The sequence below is a fragment of the Actinia tenebrosa genome, unplaced genomic scaffold (genome assembly GCF_029948245.1).
Source record: "Actinia tenebrosa isolate PJP-AT-01 unplaced genomic scaffold, QUT_ActTen_1.0 PGA_scaffold17__23_contigs__length_9995812, whole genome shotgun sequence".
Taxonomy (NCBI): Eukaryota; Metazoa; Cnidaria; class Anthozoa; order Actiniaria; family Actiniidae; genus Actinia; species Actinia tenebrosa.
The window spans coordinates 5564328-5581371 of NW_028292577.1; the positions used below are offsets into that span (position 1 = coordinate 5564328).

At 44.1% G+C, this 17044-nt stretch overlaps 2 protein-coding genes across 3 annotated transcripts; both read left to right on the top strand.

Moving 5' to 3' along the window:
• The first annotated feature begins 9545 nt into the window (after positions 1-9545).
• LOC116288981 (uncharacterized) lies at positions 9546-15220 on the top strand. The gene is made up of 5 exons (XM_089031999.1): positions 9546-9655; positions 9838-9989; positions 12377-12493; positions 13414-13470; positions 13640-15220. The coding sequence occupies exon 5, from the start codon at positions 13728-13730 to the stop codon at positions 15015-15017; it is 1290 nt and encodes a 429-aa protein (XP_088888125.1). The 5' UTR covers positions 9546-9655; positions 9838-9989; positions 12377-12493; positions 13414-13470; positions 13640-13727; the 3' UTR covers positions 15018-15220.
• On the top strand, positions 10000-11428 carry LOC148910340 (uncharacterized). 2 transcript variants are annotated; one of them, XM_089032001.1, is made up of 3 exons: positions 10000-10398; positions 10579-10832; positions 10908-11428. In XM_089032001.1, exons 2-3 carry the CDS (start codon positions 10754-10756, stop codon positions 11045-11047), a joined length of 219 nt encoding a protein of 72 aa, XP_088888127.1. In that variant the 5' UTR covers positions 10000-10398; positions 10579-10753; the 3' UTR covers positions 11048-11428. The 2 variants fall into 2 exon arrangements, with proteins under 2 accessions (XP_088888127.1, XP_088888126.1); XM_089032000.1 differs by having other exon boundaries at positions 10000-10832.
• Positions 15221-17044: the final 1824 nt, after the last annotated feature.

The window sequence follows — 17044 nt, forward strand, 5'->3', positions numbered from 1 at the left end:
TGCAAGTCCAAGAAGCTTGTTGGCCAACTTAATTGCTGAGTCTGCTACGACGTCGGTAGTCTTACTTGCAAGGGCAGCCTCATACCTCTTATGGAACTTCTTAACTTCCTCTTCTGACAACTTATTGACTTGCTCATGAGTAAGTTCCTTGCCTATCATTTCCTTACACTTCCCAGAAGACACAAGGATGTTAAGTTGTTCCTTAAGGTCACTTTTGTCTATTTGTGTTGGTACATCTATGAGCTGCACAATCTCCATATATATACTACGCTCGAAGCTCGCGTAGCGAGATTTGGACATCATAAGGAAACCTCAAAGAGAAGATCATCTTGGAATGTTGGTGTGTCTTCAAATGCCGCATGTATCCGTGCAACTGTTCCTTGCTTATCTCGCCGCCATAGTCGCTTAAGATGGTTTCCAGATCGCTTTTCCTGGGTGTGTAGAAGACAACCAAAGAGCCTATGTTTTCCCTGAAGGGCTTAGAGACACTGGTAAGCTGCTGCGAGAGCAACCAAACGCTAATGTTGTCATGTCTGCCGCTGAAAGCAAGCTTTACTAACTCGGAAGTGCGTCTTTTTACGTCATCCCCACAGGCAATGTCATCCAGTATAAGGAGGGTTTGCGTATCCTTATGGAACTGTTTATGCCAGAACTTAAGGTGGCCGGATAACTCATTGGGGTCTAAAATATCTACAAAGAAGTCCTCGTCATGGATGCCTATGCCTTCCCAGGTCTTATTGTTCACGTAGGTGGGACATGGCAGCACGATATAGTCGAACTTTTGCTTAAAGGGTCCTAATAGCTGCTCCACCACAAACTGGGTCTTTCCGCAGCCGGTAGGTCCTATGATCAAAGCATTACAAGGAATATGGCTTGGATCCATTGTATATATGGAGCCCGTGGAAGCAGTCAAAGAGATGGTTAACATCGTCAAAAGGAACTCAGACCTGGAAAGGACGGTAGAGATGCAAAGGGAGGAAATAGACCGGCTGAATAGGCGCGTAGGGGAATTGTATGAGGAAATGTCTGGGCTGAAAAGGGCAGAGCGGTTTGGCGCCTTAATAACTATGGCAACGTGGGCTAAGGAGTCCATCGTGGACTTTATGAGATATCCTCTGTAATCTATTAAATCATTATTAAATTCTTATTATATATGGAGTGCTCGGATTGCAATAAGGCGTTTAGCAGCAAGCAGATGCTACAGTACCACGTTTCCCATAATGTATGTAAGAAAAAGAAGTTGGTCTGCGACGAGTTATGCTCGAAGATGTTTAGCAGCAAGCAGATGTTGAATTACCATACTTCCAAGGAGGTCTGCAAAAAGGCAAAATTAGTCTGCGGCCATTGCTCAAAGAAGTTCAGTAGCAAGCAGATGCTGCAGTAGCACGTTAAGAATAGGGTCTGTAAGGCCTGCAAGTATTGCGACGAGAATGACCTATGGCATAGAGCAAGGTGTACTTTCATGTACACGTTTGACGACGAACCCTACCTTATCCACGGGGACATTAAGTGGCGCTGCTGTAGGACAGAGACCATCAGGGAATTAGTGGGTAGAAAGAAGGAGATAGACCAGCGGTTCTTCAACTTTGATAAGGCCGAAAGGATTCCTTGGGAGAACAGGCGGTATTGGCAAGGGACATGCAAGAAGTGCGGTTGCATAAGGGAGGAACAGCATATTTGGCAGTGTTTGTACGTCGAGGCTGACCCCAAGGGATTCAAAGAATGGGAAACTATTCTGATGAAGGCTTAATATTTATTACGTTATTATTGTATTCTTATTAAGGCAGATTGGGAAACCCTTTTAGGGAAGGGCCATTATTTATTATTGTCCTATTAAGGAATCATTATTTTGGGAAACCCTCTCAAAGAAGGGCTATTATTATTCGATTCTCATTGCATAAGCAATAATAAATAATTAGACTTTTTTTCAAACTTTTTTTGGTTGTTCTAATAAACGATGAATATTGAGCCTTCCTTAAAAGGGTTTCCCGCCTCAATAAGAATACAATAATAACGTAATAAATATCATGCCTTCCCTAAAAGGATTCCCAATCTGCCTTAATAAGAATGCAATAATAACGTAATAAATATCATGCCTTCCCTAAAAGGGTTCCCAGTCTGCCCTAATAAGAATACAATAATAACGTAATAAATAATAGCCCTTCCTTAAGAGGGTTTCCCAACCTTAGATATATGGACTGCATCACATGCGAACTCCCGGCGGACTGCCTTCCAACCAAGGAACCCACAAAAGAACCCACCCCCAAGCCCCGCAAGAAAGTCACCTTCTCGTCCCCCGAGGCGGCGCGAAAAAAATACGACTGCCTTCATTGTGGCAGTACTTTCTTAAGAGAAGCCTTTGGCGGCCAACCCAAAGGCACATACCTTTAACCATGTAGAGGAGACTCCGGCTCGTACTTAACTACGTCGAATACCCACTTGCCGTCTATCTTACCATGGCTCATAATATGGGTAACCTCCTGCCCTTCTATGGTGTACCTCATCCTATCAGGCGCCCACAGGGTGTATGTCTTTTTTTCGCCTTTCAGTACCAGGCGCATTCTATGAAAGACCACGTAATTCTTTATCTCGAAGATTTCCCCCACCGTCAGCTCCCTCCAATGTGTTTGTACCAGCTTCAGCGCATCGAACTTATCCTTATTCATCATATATCTTATGAAATGTTTTATGATGTGTGTCCAAAGTGACCAAGAAGTCCAAGACTTCTTGCAGCATCGCCGGCAGGGCAGTCTTATCCCCTGGGAATATTTCATAATACTTCGCGTGATTAGATCGTAGTCATTACAAATCATCACCTTAAACCCATTGGTCTCATAATGCGACAGCATTTGCTGCTGCGCTTCAGATAATACTCCATTCCCCTTGGGTGTCTTCAACTCCAAACAGAAGCCATTGTATTCCTTGTGGGCGTTCAAAATCATCAGATCTGGCTGCCCTCTTTGGTATCCTTTTTGCCAGCACTTGATTCTCTTGTCTGAGGTATCCTGCAGTTCTCCGAAGCCGGCAACCACCAACAGAGAAGGGTAAAACCTCCTTATGTAATCTACGACCTTCTTATGCAGATCAAATTCGTTCTCTATCTTGAATACTAATTTATTGGGGCCGTCAAAGCGCCCGTATTGCCCTGCCTTACGCAGCGCGGGCAGGACTTCTTCGAATACCCAATCGCGGAACTCTATGGCCTTGGGTAGCTTAGAGCTGAATATTAACTCGTAGAGACCAGGTTCGGATACGTACAGGGAATGCGGCTGCGCGTTAGGGGGGAGGCGGGCTGCCTCCCCTTGTAGTTTGCTCAGTCTTTTCTTGTATTTGTCCGAGACATGCTTCTTGATAGCATCCTTATGGTCTACGTATTCCAACGCCAGGGCCACCTCCTTTGCTTTGAAGTACAGGTTTTCGCCTTGCACTATGCATTGCAGTGTCGTGTCGTCTTTGCAGAAGTTGCGTAACATGGCATATTAGTCAAATATTTTAATAAGCAACGCTCTTTAGCTGATTCATTTCTACGCTTAGCTGCGCGTCACTAACCATGAAGACGTAGCAGTTTATTTTGTCGCCGTCGCCCGCGGAGGTATTCTTTGTGCGCTTGATCTCCAAAGTAATGCCATCCTGGGTGTTGACCAGCCGCAGACCCTGGCCATGCATGCCCTCGTCGTTGGTAGTGCGCATGTCGATCCACAGCGCGTACTTGTCCGTGAAGAATTCCTGGGGACTAATTTGGTCGCCAAACTTGCGCATTGCCTCCCTGTAGATGTCCGCAGGCTTTATTCCCTGGGAGTAGACCTTGTTGGGTATTCCGTTGATATTGACCCCCACGTTAGTAATGCCGGGGTTGTGGAAGGCTTCGCTGTTGCGCTTGCCGGCCTCGTAGGGCTTAGCAAACACCAGCATCAGCCCCGTTAGGCTACGCCTGGGGAGGTTAATGCTTTGGTTGATAACCTCGTCCGTCTTATCCAGGAAGCTAAATGTCTTGTACATCACTACGTGGTCGTACAGGAATGCCTTTCCGGCGCTATACTCAGCACCCGCACTGCGGGCCAACTCCTCGCTGTGCACCGTTTCGTACTGCAGCTCTAATTTGGTGATAGAATAGGGATCCACGGCCCCGCTAATTGCGGTGGACATCTCTCCAAGGATGTTGGTCGTATCGGCCAGGGTTACTTCGAACTGCAGTTTGCTTAATTGCCTGGGGTAGCACGCGCCATGGTTAGTAACCACTTCGAAATCCAAGGGTATGACATACTTAGTCCCATAGGCCGGCTTTATTCGCTTTGCTTCGGCCACGGCCGTTTCTCCGCTGGAGTCCGTAGGTTGCGTCTTAACGAGCGTGGAACCTTACGTAGGACGAGGCTACCAATTCCTTGTTCTATCCTTTGCGCGCGGTCAAACGCAGTCAACCATAGGTCCTTGTACGTGGTGTACAGGTCGTATCTGTTCAAATCTAAGAGGGATTCCCTGGCGAATTTAACCCTCATCTTAGAGACTAAGTTGCGGCCTATGTTATTAACGCAACACTTTTCATCCGCGGTACTGGGCTGCACCGTTAGGTCAAACCTTAGCGCTAACGTACCAGGGACTAAGACTAAGTTATCCGTTAGGCGGGGTACGCCTACGTACAAGGTTTCTCCTGGCTTTGCGCTGCTGGAGGTAAAGGTAACCCTATGAAAGGTGCGTTCTGCCTTTAGGCCGCCGACCTGCTTAGGTAGTACGTTGGGGTTTAACTTTTAGCTTATCATATATAATGGAAGTAGAAGGAACGGATTTTGACCCCACCACCGAGGAAGGCCAAGTAGACATTAACGACGAAGAATACGAGTCCTTGCTTCCCGACGGCGATGTGGACACCAGGGGATTCTTCGATGATCTCAGGTATAGGTTCGGGGATGCGTGGCGTATGGGGGCCGAGCGCCTATCGGCGATGTGGCAATCAAAGAACCCAGGGAGATCTTGGAGTATTTGGAATTGCGAAACTTGGATGCAATACTGAGAGGAACCCACAGACGTAAGGACTGAAGCGCAAAGAGAGATCTTCGACAACTTAAGGGAACGATATCCAAACATGGACCTGGCCCGTCTTGAGTTCCAATCGGGGGATAAGGGTCAGATTCAGGTCAAGTACTCAGGGAAAAACACATGGTATAATTTGTATCAAAGAAGAAACCCCGCCGGCTCAACAACAATCTCACGAAAGAAATCGAAGACGCATTGGGAGAGCCCAACTTGGTCGAAAGAATGAAAGAAAATGACGAGGGCCTCGAAACCACCTTTGGGGCATTTAAGTCCATGATGGAACGGCAGCAGAAAGGCGCCGCGGCCATAGGGGAAGTCGAAGAACTAAAGGCAACGATGGATGAAAGAGATAGGGAGTACATGAGGCAATTGGAATTACTTCAAGATGGGCATGGGAGAGAAAAAGCCGAATTGGAACGGCGAAATCATAATCTACTACAACAAAGAGACCAATCCAAAAAAGACTTACAGCAGGCTCTAAGAGACAACGCAGCAGGCAACCAAGAACTCGAGCAATTGCGAGATGTCATAGACAATAATCTCGTGGAAAAGCGTAAGCTCATTGCCGAAGTTAACGTTAAAAGCGAACAACTTAGGCAAATGCGTCAGGCCATCGAAGACTTGGAGGGGCAAATAGAGCGGCAGCGGGAAATAATTGCCGACCAGAACCGCTCCGAAGAGGAAAGGGAGGCTGCCCAAAGGGAACTGGAAACCCTTCAGGAAAGATTCGCGGAATTGCAAACGCAAAAGGACAACCTGGAGCGGGAACTTGGTCTTACCACCAAGGAAAAGGTAAAAAGAGCCCTCATGAAATATGGCGTTCCCCTTGCATTCGCAGTCGCGCGCCATTTCGAGCGTAGTAGGCGTGATCCTATCCGCGCTTAAGGCTACGGGCAATGGCGTAAAGAAATTAGGCAAAGGACTGACGGACTTGGGAAAGAAGATGGCCGCCGGCATTCCCGGGCTGTTGGGTTATGTCGTTTCCTTGGCACTTGGGGCCGGCGGGGAACTATTAAAGTTCGCGGGCAACAACATTTGGATCTTGGTCGTAGCTATCGGGATGGTCCTCCTGAAGAAGGTGAGATCTTAGTCTTATCATCAAGCTCCTTTGATGTCCTGCTTTGAGGATAATGAAAGACAGTATTAGCGCCGCCCTGGTAATTCGGAACTAGCGGCAACACACTCATGGCTCATGGTAGAAATGGGTTTATGACTCCAGGCTGCATTAGCAGGCCTACGACCTATACGATTTATCCCAAACTTACCATCATCAGAAGTGACTTGCAACTTAGCATATTTACAATTGGCTAGCATATGAAAAGTCACTGGCGTTAGGTCTTCAGCTGACCTCGTGTAGGGCTCCATTGAAAAATGGGTAACTTTCCTAGTGTTCGATGAAGTTCGATAAGGAAGCAAAGGCTTATTATTTTCGTCAATAAGTCTGAACCCCACATTTGCATGCGTATTTGCATTAATGCTAATAGTGCAAATGACCAATGCAGTGCCCCCAACTTCAACCCACATACCAACGTCATGCCAAGCAACATTGTCATATCCCTCTTCATCTACGCGATGGGTGTAATAAGTTTCCTTCACGTATGGATTCATATACCATAAGCCTTACAAGCTTACTACCGTAAGAGTGCTAATGGTCATATGGTTATAGATAGTATTCCTTTGATTTTCTATGCTATTTATGCAAACGCTCCCAGTGTCATCTACACGTATTTGCAGCTTTACTTTCCCATGGCAGTCAGCAACTAGGTGAAAAGTCCAAACGGAAAGATTCTCAGCGCTATTCGTTGGCGGCTCTACTGAGAAATGCGTAGGCTCTCTGTTGTTCGTCTTCGCGCGCATGGGCTGTATTACTCCATTGTCATCACAAAAGCGAAATCCTATGTTCGCATTACTAACGGCTCCCAAAGAAAGACTGCATAAGATTAACTTCTTCCCAGAGTAGTTCAAATCTACAGACATCCCCGTGACATCGACCCAAGATGCCTGGGCATATTTTTTCTCGCCTGTGTAAGTCGTATAAACACAATCTACTCCAGCTACGTAGGGGTTGTTCATCGCCATATATAATAACTCAGACCAATGCTTGCAGCCGCTAGGCCGTCCTTTAGTAGGTCGTGGTCATATTCCGTTATGGTTGGTAACGTGGGAACATGCTTCGGCTTAGGCTTGGGCTTGTCAATATGTTCTTTTTTTGGTGGGGATACAAAGTGTGGAGTCCCCTCAAAAGTGTCAGAGTTCACGTCATTCACCCCAAACTTCATATCCTTAGTAGCTTGTTGAAGTTTGTTGTTGTATCCTACTACAGAGCCAGTATCCATGGATAAATTACTAGGCATTAACCAACAACCCGGGGCTACTGCATAGTCCAACCTTGCCTTAGAATTTTGTTTAGCCAGTTGGTAACGCTGTACGCCCTTGCTAATGTCACCCTCCAAGATCGAACTTTCGAATAAGATCAAGGCTTCGGCTCGCGTCTCTTCTGCGGCGCCAGTATTTCCGATTATGCTAGATCGGGTGTTTACCTGAGCTCCAAGAACACAATACACGTAAGCTTCTATTCTACGATTCAACCTGGCAAGGCCAGCCCTAGTTAGTCCTTTACCTACTTTGGGTATGAAATTAAGATATTGCTTTGTTTGCTCGTCGTTGGTAATCTTGATAATCAATGGATTAGCCCCTGCATACTTACCGCCCTCGTCCTTGAACAGAGGTCCGTCTCTAACTACCTTAGTGGTCTTAGCATTTGGTTCAAAGAAGGTGCTACTGTCGTAAGTTACTTTATGATAACCCGTGTTCCGTCGTAGCTGCAATGCATGAACTTCCTTATCGCTAAGCACGTGTCCACCAATACCCCAATAAAACCCAAACATGACCTAGACCATCGTTAGCACCGGCAGTGCATCTAAAGTCTTTTCCCACAACGCCGAACTCCTTGCAAAGCCTGTCATAGGCTGGAACATCGTATTTGTTATCTCTAGGATAAAACGCAGCATCTCCTGGCAATGCAGTAACTCTCATCTCACGCAGTATTCTCCTAATCGTGAAGTGAAAATGAAACATAAATATCGAATCTTTCATCAAGCTTGCACTTACGCCGCAGCCGCTAGTGGCACACCAAACCGCAAAGTTTAGTTGCTGCGGCCAGTATCGCATGTTAGGACCTCTCAACCATTCATGGGATTCCTTAGCGGTGGTATGGATTATGGGAACGTCTTTGAAAATGTCTCGCACTTTAGCAACAAAGGAATGGTTGTTAGAAATCCGCATGTTCAACGTTAGGTCCAAGCTTGGGTGTTCATCAAATGGAACCGCAGGTATCGGATAGGTGCTAGTACCAAGCAATAATTCATTTGGCCAGGCTTAGCAGGCTGCACGGGCTTAGGTTTATGTCGTGGATGCTTCGCCAGCTGAGAGTCTATCTCCTTAACCAGCGTAGGTTTCAAATCCTCATTGCTATACATCCTAGAGCATTGGTAATAAATACCGTCAGGCCTACGCTCAAACTTAGTAGGGTCTGCATGTGGAAACATTTTCCTAAAGGCCCTCCAATTCCAATAATCTCTGTTGTCGTGACGTGGCTGCTCCTCGATGTCATTCCCAAACGCATCGTACTTTAGTACATATAATGGATGTCATACAACCAACTGCTCCACAGTTGTATCCTGCCTTGCCTAACGAATCAAACGCCGAAAACTTCAGGCTTAATAAAGCAAATCTAATACTGTCTTACTTGGACGGGCAGACGAAACACTACGAAAAAGTCAGAAAGAAATATCCCAGAGCCAGGAGTCTATTCCATAAGGTATCCATAACTACAGGATCTCTCTCCGTTGCTTTGGCAACTTCAGGTCTGGCAACCTCTCTAACAGGACCCGGAGCCATCATCGGAATACTTTTGGGGGCCGTTGGAGGAGTTTGTGGCATTATTTCAGCATTTTCGGCGGGGATGACAAAGAAATTATCCACGAAAATATCAAAACACGACACGACGATAGCTCTGTCACGAGCTAAAGTAAATACGATTACCGACCTTGTTTCGAAGGCTTTGCGTGACAGAAAGATAGACGACGTCGAATTCTCGATTATTCTGGCCGAAGAAGAGAAATATGAAAAGCTAAAGTCCGACATCAGAAACCAAAAAACGATCGTCAAGGATCTATCCGAAGAGACAAGGGAAAAAATATTCCAAGAAGCAAAAGAGGAGCTTCAAAGAAAGCTCGCTCAGTAAATATTTGCTTTGAAAAAAGCGAAACAGGATTTCATTTGCATATTGAACGCCAGTCTGGGTCATATGCAAATTAGCTTCTCGCCAAGGTTGTTTACATTCCATTTCCACCTATAAATTTTCCAACTTAGTTCGTAAAAACGCTGGTTGCTATGAGGAAATGGAATGTTGCCGTTGCTGTGACGTCAATTTTTACTGCGTCAGTCGTCTCGGAATCCATCCCAACAGTGGGTGGTTGGGGTCTATTTCGTGGAATATTTCGTAGATTACGTCAGGGTAATAAGGAATATCCTTATCCAGCCGACAAAACATCCACTCGGCCCTTCTCATAGTATCTTCAGAAACCTCGGGAATAGAGTCACCGGTAATTTCAGACAAAAGGTAGGGAATACCTTTCTAATATTTTCCCAGCTTTAATTTTTTTAGCGTTCTTCTTAAACCTTGTGGAGTCGGCTCTTCTAAGTGGTCTATAATCTTTTTCTTTACTTGCTCGTCAAGATATACGGGCTGATAACCTCGGATGTGACTCATCCAGTCCCTAAAGTATTTTATTCTCTTATAAGGTGTTTTTTTACGGCCTCCATTGGCGTAATACTGCTCTTTAGTAGCACTGGGCACGGCATTAGCAATGTCCTTACCACACTCATAACATTGCGACGACGTGTCATCTTCTATTTGCATCTTCTTGCCACAACAAATATATTTCAACGGTTCGGTAAGTTTGAAGCGCGGCCTAAGACATTTCATGCTAAACTGTGTACATTCGTTATTCTTTGCTTGCAATGCACGTCACTTCCGGTCATTATGTATGCATATTTCCAGCTGACGGTCAAGCATTCAGCTGGCGTACAAAGCAATGTATGTGTTTACAAGTTGTCAAAAGAAAATTTTCGTAAAATATGCCCGATTCCTGTTCAGTTTATGGTTGTTCAAACCTATCTAATAAGAAAAAAGAAAAGGGTTTGTTAGAATACCTAAAGAAGTGGTTCACAAGGGAGATCGGACAAGAAATTTATCAAAAAGACGTCGCCACCGATGGCTGCTATCCTGACTTAACAGTACTGTATCTTCGAAAGGAGTTGAATCTTCACACGCTCGTGTATGTAGCGATCACTTCGTAAAAGGTATTTAACAATTCTATATTTGTTTGAGTTTGAAATTCAGATGTTATTTCTTTGCTTTGCACGTGTTGGTTTGTTGTAAACAATGAAAATACGATGATGCTTGTAGAGTGTTTGTAGGTTCGTCGCGTCGTATCGAAGTCTGTTTACTAAACAAATTCTATACATGTATATCTTATCTAGGTTGTCCAAGCAATATAAATGACGAAGATGACATAGATTGGGCCCCTACGTTGAAGCTTGGCCATCAGAAGATAAAACAAGCCACAGAGAGTTCTATAAAGCGCGGTGAGAGAACAGCAAACAGATATCTGAAACGTCTCCATTCCGAAGCTGCTAGTGCCTTGCTTGACTATAAATGCAGAAGCAAGCTCGGCTGATTGATGAAGAAATCTCTTATGAACAAACCATAGATGATCCGCACCTATCAGCCCAAGGTAAAAATATGTAACTTATTTATTATTTACTTCAAAGCTTTGTTATTGATGCCACGATTCCCTTTTTTATTACAGACAGAAACGACAGAAAACCCGAATCGTCAGGATGCAGAATGCCAGACGGATCTGACCAGCGATCTTTTGTGTGCAATAGAAGAGGAGTTAAACATAACACGTCAAAAGCTCTCCGATTTGCCGGCAAAGACATTAAATGAAAATAAAAAACGATGTTTACACTACAAGATAGTTGGAAATGTCCGGGAACTGAAAGCCAGGAAAGGCGGCGAAATCCTTCGAAAAGTCCTTTGGTTTCATAGAATATGGATCAATTCCATCACAGATAGATATTTCGTTTAAATATCTTGACTTGGGTATGCAGTCAAGATAACTAGCGTACTCTGAAAGAGCGCTTTTTGGGGCAGATTGATCGTTAACTTGACCCAAGCGAGCCGCCATCTTTGTTTACTTGACCGTCACTTGGAAACCGGAAGCAAAATTTCAGGCAAATTGTCACGTAATTGCAAGCAAAGAATAGATATTTTAACCTACGTAAATGGGTGACGCGGGTTAGGCACGGGCTTTGAGGGAAAATTGGAATTATGCCTAATGCACCTATCAGCGGCTTCCCCGTGGGGTCGACCCCCGGGTTGACCAGGGAGATGGGTGGGAGAATATAGGAGGATTGAATCCAGTTATTCCCCCTGGGGTTGGGAAAATTTGCGACGTTGGTTTCGTGGCTAAAAACTGAGGTGGGGATTGTAATGAAATTATTTTCATTGCGGAGGTTACCAGGGGGATTGATTTTCCTCTCTAGTTAAAGAAATAGCTCCCATTTTTAAAATTTTGAGACCATGGACGTTTTTGGTCGGGCTGGGTTACCTGTGTTATTTGCCAATACCCAGATGCATCTCTGCTCGTCAAGATGGCTGACGAGGTGAGAGAATTCAACTGTGAAGTATGTTTTTTGACATTCTTTGTTGTTTCATAGATACGAATTCGAAGGCAACTTGATTTTTTTTACTTTTAAATGTGAATTCTTCAATTCATGACAGTTTTTTTCTCTTCCAATCTTTTCAATGAAAAACTACTTGAAATATCGAGCAAACCGCACGAGTGGTTACGTGTTGAGTTCAGTTTTCAAAATACAATAACAATAATTTCAACCAAAATGAGGGAGATTGTCGATTTGAATGCCTCGACCAGGGGACATTGAAAAGAACAACTTCCCTACCCCTGGGAAAAATGATCAACATTGTTTATGAATTTTTACAATCTCCCTGGTCAGCACGGGGGTCGACCCCACGGGGAAGCCGCTGATAGGTGCATAAAAGCCCGTAGATTTGGCGCGGATAAGCCCCGCACCGGCCGCCCGTACGTGAGGACGGCTTTCACCCGTTAGATGGGGTCAGTCTGCCGCGAGTCCCCCTACCTGCTGCTTGTAAGGGATCCATAAGTCGCCCAGACTGCAGGGAAATGTATTGTACCACAGAAATATATTACCTTGTAATTAAACCTTTAGTTAATGCCAAATGTTGATATTTCAGGTTTGTTTCTTTATTGTCTGTAATAAACTGATATTGGGCGACTGCGTTCTACAATAATTAGCAAATTGCCGAATTTCGAGGAAGAAGACATTGTCCGACGATGGTGTAAGCAGGGTGGTAAGTTTAGTGTGATTACCTTATTTTGAATTGATTTAAAGAACCAGGGACAATTAATTATTTATGTCTATATGGGTTGGCATAAATCAAAACTTTTTTTTAATATTACGCGATTTCGAAAAAGTTGTTTTATTCTTCTTATTATAGAGCTATAAATTCTTCGCGCGCGCGGATGGCGTCAGCACTGTGCTCTGTTCACTAATAAGGCACAGTTTCCGCCCAATCAGCGCGCGCGTACTATCCTATGTGCGTTGTATAGCATTGACTTTTCGGCTACGCTGATAGTGGCCAAATGGCTTATTCCTCGTTTGTCTCTTGTGTTTCGGCTTTTATTCTGAATTCAACTGGGCTTTTGCCCAGTTTGTCTAACACAGTATTTGCCACAATCCCACTTCCCGTCAAATAGACACTTATATTAAGTTCACTGAGGCGGAAGTGCTTGATGCACTTTGTGACGAATTGTTGAAGGAATGGTAAATCTTCTAAGTAATTTTCCAATGAGGTCAGTAGTGTTTGCGATGTAGGGCAGGCAAGCAAATCCAATGATCTTGTCTTGTGACACTTTTTTCCAACATCTTTACAGCGGTTTTCGATATTCTGCGAACCAGGTAGTTACAAGCTGCATGCTGTACTTTGTTTTTTCGCTGCCGTCCATCAAAAATAATCAGTTAGTATCTTTTATATTTTTGACTGACAGCAGTGAAAAACCAAATTCACAACAAGCCGTTGGAATGTCTGAGTCGCAAAATATCGAAAATCACAGTAATAAAGAAAATGTCTGTTTGGTTTTAAAAGTTGAATAAACTGGCACATTAAGTTTTAAATAGACTTTCCCTCCTAAAACAATGAGACAACCGATTTCCTGATGTGTGTACGCGTCTCCGCTTTTAATACGAATGTTTTTTTTTTTATTTCATCAGTCAAATCAAAGTGCACGATCATCCAGTGAATCAGAAAGTAACTCTTCAAACGACGATGTGAGTATCGTAAAGAAAATCAATAATTGATTTTAATTGATTTTAAAAGTTGAATAAACTGGCACATTAAGTTTTTAATAGACTTCCCCTCTAAAACAATAAAACAACCGATTTCCTGTGTAGGCTTCTCTCACTCTAATACGAGTGTTTCTTTTTATACTTTCATCAGTCAAATCAAAGTGCAGAATCATCCAGTAACTTAGAAAGTCGTAGATCCCCTTCTTCAAGTGAGGGTACACCAATGACTAACTCTTCAAATGACGGAGATGAACTTGATGAACATCATCTTCTTGATGAGACTCCCCCAGAGACTCCCCCAGAGACTCCCCCAGAGACTCCCCCAGAGACTCCCCCAGAGACTCCCCCAGAGACTCCCCCAGAGACTCCCCCAGAGACTCCCCAAGAGACTCCCCAAGAGACTCCCCCAGACTCCCCACGAGTGGCTGAAAGATCATCCTTGGCAAGATCATCAAGCTAATGATTACTTAAATGAAGACTTTGATAACCTGATCAGCTATTCAAATAGATACCCAGTCAGCAAAAAATGGAAACAGGGGGAGAAAATTGATCTTCGAAGAGTTTACAGAGACCTTCCCACATTTATACAAGAGATAAAACCGAAAGAGACCCAGTCTGATGATGGCCAGAGACAGAACAAATCTCTAGAAGAAGGACATTATACAGCTAAGTCTTTACCTGACCCTTCAACTGGTACCACAAATAAAGATTTTGAGGAGCAGAATCTCGATGTCAACGGAGACATGCTAAAAGTGAGTGTCCCTAAACATAAGAAAACGTTCTTAGAAAAGTCTGGCTTTACGTCAGCCGAGCGCCCTAATCTTACTAGAAGATGGATTTTTATTCCTTCATATATGCGCGCAAACTGTGGTCTTTTTGACTGGAGTGAAGCGGGCATAGATGAAGAGATCACCATTAGAATAATTGTAGTACGGCCAAGTCAGTTTGAGGAATATCAGAAGCATTGTGGTAATTATTTGCCCATCATTAGTCTCCCAGACAACAAAATAGGTGTCGGGTACGCAAGGTACTGGATTCAAAAGATCGCAACTTCACTGGGCCTCAAGTATATTTGGATGATTGATGATGATGTAAAACAGTTTTATGAAGTTCACCCAAAACGTCGTCGTAAACTAAAAAAGAGATACTATTTACGTCGCCGAAGATTCAATGAAGTTTTTACGAAATTTGAAAGCATTGTTAAAGCAAATGAGGGTAACAATTTGGTTGCAATAAGTCCCTTAGGTTTCCCCAATTTAAAGTTTAAAGAGGAAGAAGCCTTTGTGCGTAAGCCTCCTAGAGCTGCAGTATTCCTAAATCTAAAGCTCATCAATGAAAAAGGCGTCAGTTATCGCCCTCAGCTTGTAAGGTTTGAGGACATGTTATTTGGTAAAGAATGCGAGGAAAAAGGCCTGAAAGTGATAATGTGGCGACGAATTCAAGTTTACTCCATAAAAAATTGGATTAAAACAGGTTGCAGTTCGCCTGGTGGTGGAGGCGGTGGTGATGGTGGTGAAGGTGATCAGTGAAGGTGATGATGGTGATGGTGGTGATGGTGGTGATGGTGGTGAAGGTGGTGATGGTGATGAAGGTGATGAAGGTGATGATGGTGATGGTGGTGAAGGTGATCAGTGAAGGTGGTGAAGGTGGTGATGGTGATGGTGGTGATGGTGGTGATGGTGGTGATGGTGATGAAGGTGATGAAGGTGATGGTGGTGATGGTGGTGAAGGTGGTGATGGTGATGGTGGCGGTGGTGGTGGTGGTGGCGGTGGTGGTGGTGGTGATGAAGGTGATGAAGGTGATGGTGGTGATGGTGGTGAAGGTGATGAAGGTGATGGTGGTGATGGTGGTGATGGTGGTGAAGGTGGTGATGGTGATGGTGGCGGTGGTGGTGGTGGTGGCGGTGGTGGTGGTGGCGGTGGTGGTGGTGATGGTGACGAAGGTGATGAAGGTGATGGTGGTGATGGTGGTGAAGGTGGAAATGGTGTTGGTGATGATGTTGATCGTGGTGGTGGTAGTGGTGGTGGGGATGACGTTGATGATGATGGCGATGACGATGACGAAGATGAAGATGACGATGACGATGATGATGGTGATGATGATAGTGCTGGTGGTGAATGAGGTAGTGAAGATATAATATACAGTCAATTCAAAAAACGTTGTCGTCGACCGGCTCAAGCCTACGCGACTGGACCGAAAGGAATTTGGGTAAAAATCACTAAAGCGGTTGAATATTCGTTCTGAATTAATTGTTCCCGCTCGTAATAAGATAATAATGGCCAGAAACAATCCATCAAATGCATGTCTTTGGGTTTAGGGAAAGGAAAACAAAGTAGTTATGATTCAGTTCACAATTTCGAATGAAGGCATTAAAAAAAGTCTCCTTCGACACTGCCCGCTCGCCTACGAAGGTTCGTGCTGTAAACCAGGCATAACTAGTCAGATAAAATTATGGAGTCAACTCGGCTTCAATGATTGCTACCCAGAGTTCCTTTCGGTCCAGTCGCGTAGGCTTGAGCTGGTCGACGACAACATTTTTTGAATTGACTGTATACAGCTGACATTCATTATTTGTTGGACACGTCTAATATAAAACTACACCAATGTGTAGAGAAAATAAATCGGATAGAAACATGCAGTATTGGGTCGAATTAAAAATACAAATTCAAAATTATTGAAGCAAAAAATATTTGAAAATCATCATCATTATTCTCATTGTTTACGCATGGCCCTATTTTAAGTATTACAAGTCAAAATAAATACATTTTCCCAGTATGACGTCACAGTCAAAAATATAAACCTTCATAACTTAGAAACGCATCACTCAAATTTAGAAATATTTCACCATTCAACTATTTATACTTAATGTAGAATCAATACTGAAAGTATTGTGTCAGGCTTTAGGAGCACTTTTAAATGAGCTCTATAAATAAATGGCAAGTGAAACGTAATAATTTTAGAAGCTTTAAAAGATAATAAAATGTTTCGTACGATTTTGACCCTTCTTTATTGTCTTATCGCTTCTCCTCCCTCTTAATCTCCTCCTATTCTATTCCTCCTCCTCCTCCCCTACTTCTCAGGGGCGTATCGAGGTCTCGATTATAGGCGGACGATGTACCATTTTCCCGCCAAATCCACAGGAATCCCGCATGAATTAATAACATTTTGGTGCCGAAAGCAAAGTTTTTTTGGAGGGGGTGCTCCCCTCCCTACGCTAGTGCTCCTCCTCTTCCTCTTTATTCTCGTACTCCTCCTGCTGCTCCTTGTTCTCGTCCTTCTCGTTAGTGCTCCTCGTCCTTGTTCTGCTCCTCGTCCTCCTCCTTAGTGCTCCTCGCCGGTCGTATGCTCAAAGATTTTGTCTTTCTCTACATCCACATTTTTAATCAATGAACGGAATGATCCCAACATAGATTCAACATATGCAGGGTGAATTTATGTCGAGTCAAAAGACGGGATATTTTTTCAGGGCCTTTAAAATTTACGGCAAGTAGATGTGCCCTAAATCGAGTTTTTGATGGGGAGGTCGGGAGGTCGTGGTTGGGATCCCGGCAGGAC